The following is a 7,793-nucleotide window of genomic DNA, read 5'->3' on the forward strand; positions in this document are numbered from 1 at the left end:
CAATCAACTTGAAAAGATTCTAACTTGTATGTGCAATGATTAGTAAGTATACTTAAAGAATTTATGGCATAAAACTTGCATGATTAACTAAAGGATAAGGTTGACAATGAAAAATCATCAAAAACTAGTAGTTTTGAACGTGGCATTAAAATTAATTATAAAGAACATGTATGTCATAATCAATGTCCTAACCCTAAATTAGAATATATATAAATAGTAATTTCAAAGAGTGCACTCCAAATTTATATCAAATAGCCTAAGTCATTAGGCAATTATTAGCAACACGCATTTCTTACTTGTTTTGAGTCATTTTCTTTCATTTGACCTTTTTAATTATATTTCTTCTTTTTCTAATTTTGGTTGATAGCAACATTAACCAATTATTTGGGATATTGCAAGAGAATTATTCTTGTTGAATTGAAAATGCATCATTTTTAAGTTATTTTATGAGTTTGTTTTTAACTTTTATTTCAAAATATAAGAATTTAGAGACTTTGTCAAAACTATATATGGTTGAAAGCGTTGTATTTGTATTTTTCTGTCAGAAAAGATGGGTCATATTTTAGAGGAGTTGTGAATTCTGAAGAAAACTTTTATTTTCTTTAGATAATAACACTTAAAATATTATTAAACATATTTAGTGAAATAACACAAATTGAAGCCAATTTGTTTATCTTTTTTAAAATCGAACCTAATTAATTTTAAAAATAATCAAGAATTTCGAACTGCAACTTTTCGGTTAGTTTTTTTTTTACCAATTTTAATTTTTAATAATTTCATACCAATATCGATTTTTTTACTGTAGTTGAATTATTCGATTTCACTCGGTTTTTACACTCCTAAAAATTGATATCCATGTGAACAAGTATTATAACAAGGAATAAATGATGCATGAAATCAAATAATACAATTTTAACATGGTTGTGTTGCTTTTCAATTTATTCTACATATCAATCCTATTCGATAAGAATAGAGAAAGAAATGGTTGTGAATGAACCAATATAATCTAAAAATCAAACAAATAATTTTTTAATCATGTATTTTTATAATTGTTTTATAGTCTAAAATTGTAATTCAGCAGAGTGAATGAAACGCTAAGTTGCATATTTAAAAAGTTTGATCAACGTGGTTGAATAAAATAATCATAAATTTTTCTTATTTAATGAAGTTATATTTTCGTACTTAAATTTTTTGTATTTAATCTTTAATTAAATTATAGTGTTATTTTTCTATTAATGAAGTATCTATTATTATGTATAATTCTTTTATTGAATATTTAGATGTCACACTTAACTAACAAATATTCTCACCTAATTTATCTTTTGTTGGCATTATATATTATTTCCTAATAAAGTTAGAATTCCATTTTGTATTTTATTCATGTTATTTGCTCAAGAGATTCAAGAATCAGGCCCATACCTAATTGGATTTGACATTTTTAACCATTATTGTAAAAAGATTCATTTGCATCCTAACAACCACCCATATTTTGTTCAAACATAAATTTGATTTTTACATATATTTTTTTTTGAGAATAATGAAAATTTCATTAATAGAGAAATAAAAATACAACTTGATCAAATATTGAATATATCAATACATTCAAGAGGTATAATAATAGAACATCAGTAAAATAACAAAAAATCATATCTAATTTCTTCAATCGCATTGACGGAGCTCTTTGAATGTACAACTCGGCGATCCGTCCGCTCCACTCGAAGGTTATTTTAACCACAAATCGACTCTTCGGTCTTTGAATGAGTCCGATTGAGAGAATATTAGAAATAAGATTTCTACTGATAGCACTTCAGATCTACGTTCCGTAGATAATTCCATCAAGGAAATAGCAAAACCCATAAAGGGTAAGGGCCAGAACTCCACTAAGGAAGACAAAACATCCATAAAAGAAGAAAGAAAAAACCAACAGATCTCAGATCTGTGATTATTGACGTAAAATAAACTAAATACGAGATTTAAAGAGAAAACGAGAAGGTAGGGAGGTGATTTTGAACCAAACAATGGCCAAAATCACCTCCCTCTTATTGCGGCTAGGGTTTCTGAAAAGAAAGAGAGAGTTTAGAGAGATGAGAGAGAAAATTAGATGCAGCTATTTTAACCCTAATTGATTTTTACATATATTACAATTTCTTTTCAGTGTAGTTAAATGAATCATTTTGGGTGTAATGGAATAAAAAATATTATAAAAAAATCATATTAGTTTACTAATAATGTGGCAATTATATTTAACTAGAATTATTAATTTTTTGTTTTTTCTATCTATACACATTTCAATAGCATGAAAAGTGTGTAACAATTGAACTAAAATAAAAGAATAATCAATTGTATTAAAGATTTAATTTGGTTTAATTTAATATTATAAAAAAATATAGTTTCAAATTTGACTTTAATCGGAATGGATTGATTTGCTTTTAGAAAAATTAAATTTTTAATTATTTTTAATTCTTAACTTAAAAAAGAAAATTAATCTCGGTTCTCTTCAAGGCAAGCCGACAAATCCAACAAATAATAGAAACTCACCTTTGAAAATAGCAAAATATACTTTTTTTTTTAATTTATTTTGATTTGTTTAAATATTTTCAAATTTTTAAGATTCTATGGAAGCTAGCAGTACACGTCATATATGGACTATGTCCGGTCATTGTTTGACAAGTAATTAATAACAGAACACGTGGCAATGATATTATCTCATGCAACCGCACGTGGCCTCGTTGTCAAATAAATAATTTTGTTTGTATGCTATTGGATAATGAGTTGTTAATGATGTTGTAATAATAAGATCGTTTGGATTTTAACTGTCAATTCCAACAAAATGAACAAAAAATTATCGTTACGTTTTCTCCCATTGCTCTCTAGTAAAAATGGCCAAAAAATGAGGTACAAATTAAATGCTTAAGGTTTTAAATTTAAATTCTATCTTGAGCAGAAATTGAAAAATTATCAGATTATTAAAGATGGAGCTATATATTCGAACTATGAAAATGAAAAACTATGGAACTAAGAGCTATGGATGTCGGCTGTAGCATCGTACGTTAAAATCGCTTGAAAAAGAAGAAGGTGTTTGATGTTAAATTCTGGCCAAATTATTTTTCAATTCAAACTTTTGCTTTCTTTATTAATTATGACCGAATCTTTTAATTCTACGATTATTGTCCAATTTAAGATAAAAATTGCAACTATGACTTAAATTTTGAATTTTATTTTTTAAATTTAAATCTTTGTACTTTTTTTATTAGTTACGGCTAAATTTTAATTTTTTTTGTCTGACCTCTAATATAAACATTTGATCGCGATTAATAAAAAATACAAATTTTGGATTTAAAAAAGAGATTTCAAGTAAGAAATTTTTGGTAAAAGAAAAGCTTTCAAATTAACTATAATTATAGAACTTGAAAATTTAGTTATAATTGATAAAATATATAAAGATCTAAACTTAAAAAATAATCATACTTTCAAATTTCACTAAAGATGAATAGTTTTGTATTAAATTTTAACGTATTTGCACAGCATCCCATATAATCTGAAAATGATCATCAATCAAAAATTGGATGTAAAGCAGTTGCAAAATAGTATATGTTAAAAGTAGAAGCACATGTTTTATGCCTGCGGATATGAACCACACGTTTATCACTCTCATTCCAAAGAAAGTGTCGCCGGAAGCTATGAAGGATCTCCGTCCTATTAGCCTCTGCAATGTGATTTACAAATTGATTGCAAAGGTTCTCGCTAACAGGCTTAAACGGGTGTTACCTAGCTTCATCAACGAGTCGCAAAGTGCCTTTGTTCCAGGGAGGCTCATTACGGATTAATGCTCTCATCGCTTTTGAGTTATTCCATTCTATGGCGAAGAGGTCACAGGGTAAAAAGGGTTCCATAGCTCTCAAAATGGATATGAGTAAGGCATACGATAGGGTAGAGTGGAGCTTCGTTGAGAAAGTTATGGTGCAAATGCGGTTTCCTGAGCATTTCACTAAGCTTATATTATCGTGTATTTCTTCGGTTACCTATTCTTTTTTGGTGAATGGAACGCCTTATGGATTCCTGAAACCTCAGAGAGGTCTTCGTCAAGGCGATCCTCTATCACCGTATATGTTTCTGTTCTGCATGGAAGGGTTGTCTGCGCTGATTAGGAGAGGGGCCAGTGAGGGGTCTATTTCGGGTACAAGGTTGTGTAGGGGAGCTCCTAGAATCAACCATCTGTTTTTCGCAGATGATAGCATGTTGTTCGCGCAGGCTTCTATGCGTGAATGTAATGCTCTTAAACAGATTATTGGGTCTTTCGAATCTGCCTCGGGTCAGCTTGTTAATTTCGAGAAGTCGGAAATCATGTTTAGCGCAAAAGCAGATCCGGTTACCCGAGGGTCTATCCAGCAGCTTTTCGGCATTCAAGTTGTGGGGCACTTCAACAAATATTTGGGGATGCCCACTATGGTTGGTCGGTCAAAAAAACCTATATTTTCTTTCCTTAGAGACCGCCTACATAAGTGTATTCATGGGTGGAAAGAGCGTTTCTTGCCTAAGGCGGGTAGAGAGGTGCTAATCAAATCGATAGCCTAATCTATACCAACCTATATCATGAGCTGTTTTGCTTTGCCTGTGTCTTTCTGTGCAGAAATGCAAAGCATTATTTCAAAGTTCTGGTGGAGTGGCAGTGATGACAAGCGAAAGATTTCATGGGTCAGTTGGAAAACTATATGCAAAGCAAAGAAGGATGGAGGGCTTGGATTTCGCAATTTGAGAGCTTTTAACCTTGCTATGCTGGCTAAACAGGCGTGGCGGTTTATCCATTTTGAGGGTTTTCAAGGCAAAATACTTTCCCCACAACGATTTTCTCCATGTTCGACTGAGACGTGGCTCCAGTTTTGCGTGGAGCAGTATTCTGGAAGGAAAAAAGGTTATTGATTCGGGTCTTGTGTGGCGTATAGGCGATGGTCAGTCAGTGGATGCAAGGAATGATAGTTGAATCACGCCGGCTCAGTATATGAAGCCTCTCGGTCTGATTAATGCTCCGGTTGCGTGCAAAGTTAGTTATTTCATCGACGCCCCATCGGCTACGTGGGATAGAGACAAGTTAGCTGCAAGTTTCTCTTCTCAGGAGGTCTCGGATATACTGAAAATTCCCTTAAGCAGAAGGCTCCCCCCTGACAAGGTATTTTGGTATCCGAACAAGAATGGGTTTTATACGGTAAAATCTGGTTATTATAAGGCGTGTGCGATTATTAATAGAGAGTCTGCGAGCTCTTCTTCTTCTGCTATTACTAGTAATGAGATATGGAAAAGGATTTGGAACTGCTCTATTCAACCTAAGATTAAACACTTCCTTTGGAGGATATGTCATGGTGCTCTTCCTTGTACTGATAATCTAGTAAAGCGTTCAGTCCCAGTTTTGAATTGCTGCCCGCGCTGTGGTGTTTCGCCTGAAAACGACCTCCATGCTCTCAAGAATTGTGATGAAGTCAGAGGTATTTGGCTTCTCTCCCCGCTGAGTTTAAGATCAGACTCGTTCCAAGCTTCGTCTATGGTGGAACGGATGAATCATATGTTTACTTCGTTGAAAGGAGAAGACATACAAACATTCCTAACTTGCCTTTGGGTCATTTGGAATGATCACAACAACATTGTCTTCAATAACAAAAGGGTGCCTCTCCCATTGCTGTTTCGTTGCGTATCTGAATTCAGTAGTATCAACTCAGGTAGTCGAGGTCGGCACCGTACCACACCTGAAAATGTTTCTTGGAAAGCTCCTCCGGCCAACGCTTTTAAGGTCAATTCTGATGCAGCGGTGGCTCTTCACAGGAACATGTCAGTTGCTGCTACAGTTTGCAGGGATGCGACAGGGAAGGTACTTAAGTGCGGGGTGAAAATATTGCATGGGATTGTCGACGTGGAACTGGCTGAAGCCCAGGGTATCATGCTAGGGTTGCAGATGGCTATTACGATTCCTGGTTTGAAGATGGTTGTAGAATCTGATGCCTTAAATGTTATTCACAGATTGCAGCACCCGAGCTTGTTCTTAGACAATATTCAGCTTGTTATTGAAGATTGTTTGGACTTAGTTAAGGATGCAGACGTGGTTTTTCAGCATGTCCGGAGAAATGATAACACGGTTGCCCACACCCTAGCTAAATGGGGCGTCTTCTTTGATAGTGATAAACTTTTTGACGGTGAAATTTCTTTCCCGGTCAATGAGCTTATAATTTTGACTTCTTAATTTATAAAGCTCATTTTTCCTCTAAAAAGAAAAAAGTAGAAGCACATGGCAATGAAAAGCTATGCTCCTTTTACACATAATTATTGATTTAGGCAGCGAAACTCAAGACTGCACACACAACTTGTCTCCCCACTTTAATTTCTAAATTCTGTTTTTTAAAATAATTCGGATATGATTAATCATTCACCAAGGAGAATTAATCATCCAATTCTCTTATCCATGTAAATGAGCCGAATTTAAATTATATCACGTTTATATTCAAATTTGAATTCAAATAAATTTAATTTTTAAGCTCATTTTCTAGTCCAAACGACATTAAAACTATTCCAACTCAATGTAAGTAAGTTTGAGTTTGATAAAAAAATATATAATTATAATAATAAAGTTATATATATTAAAAATATTTTTTTAATAATTGGAAAATGAGAATACGTGAAAGGATTAAAATAATATACAAACTTCAGATAGATAACAACCAATATTTTTATATATGAAAGACAATTTAGACTCGTGAACTTTCCAAATCTCTTTATTTAATTGTTCGATTTCAGTTTAAAATTAAACCTGAATAGCTCAATGTAGATTTTTCAAATTAATTTTAACCCTAAACCCTATTATACCATAGATAATTATAAAGTGGCTTACAAGGTAATGGATTAAAAATTCTTACTTGCATATCAAAAACAAAATCAGATACCTCTGTTTATGAAGTAACTTTAATTATTTTTCTGAAAAGTTTTATCGCCTTAACAAATTTTATCAATTTGATCTGAATTAATCAAAGCAGTAGTTTTGAACATAGAATGGTACTTGTATTATGTATATACATATATGTATATACATATATGTATATATAAAGACAAAATCAAAGGATTTTGGTATGAGCAAATAAAATGTCCAATAATAACAACATATATATTTTAAAGAAACTTCCTTCATCACAAAGTTAGGTAGTATCATCTTCAAACAATTAATTAAGAGAATCCAAATTATTATGCAAGAAAATCATTAAAGGTGGATATAATAAATTATTTTGGATCCCAAAATTTCGGTGTCACCTAATGGTTAGAGACCCGAGATTATCCCTAACCTGATGACTATGCCAAATTATTTTAATTTTTTCGTTAAACCTAATTAGTTTTTCAATTAAAAAATTGACAATGTATATACTTTCCTTCATTAACAAAATTCAACTGTTTTATTAGTGTTTCAATTTGTTTAGTGTGATTGAAGCAAGTACATGTTTAGGTTATAATGCTTGTCTCCTTATAGGAGTTAATTATAAATTAAAGTCAATGATTTTTCTATTAAAAAGTAGCCGGTCCAAATTTAAAATTCTCAAATTTAAATAATATACTAGGTTTTTACTACTAATTTAAATTAGCAGTGATAAAGCCATCGTTTTTAATTTAGAATTAGAATTTTAATTTGGATATCATTCTGATTTGACTTTTACCATGAAAAGGTCATAAGAATATGCCATCTTCTTACTGAAAACATGTAAGATTAGAAAGAAAGAAGAATCAAAAATAGTGAAATACTATAAGTTGCAAGGTGGGGTAGT

General features: G+C 31.8%; 1 protein-coding gene across 1 annotated transcript; it reads left to right on the forward strand.

The window, feature by feature from the left end:
- The first annotated feature begins 4,999 nt into the window (after positions 1-4,999).
- On the forward strand, positions 5,000-6,229 carry LOC126682069 (uncharacterized). The gene has a single exon (XM_050377623.1). It carries the CDS (start codon positions 5,000-5,002, stop codon positions 6,227-6,229), a length of 1,230 nt encoding a protein of 409 aa, XP_050233580.1.
- Positions 6,230-7,793: the final 1,564 nt, after the last annotated feature.

Source organism: Mercurialis annua, linkage group LG5 (assembly GCF_937616625.2).
Source record: "Mercurialis annua linkage group LG5, ddMerAnnu1.2, whole genome shotgun sequence".
Classification (NCBI taxonomy): domain Eukaryota; kingdom Viridiplantae; phylum Streptophyta; class Magnoliopsida; order Malpighiales; family Euphorbiaceae; genus Mercurialis; species Mercurialis annua.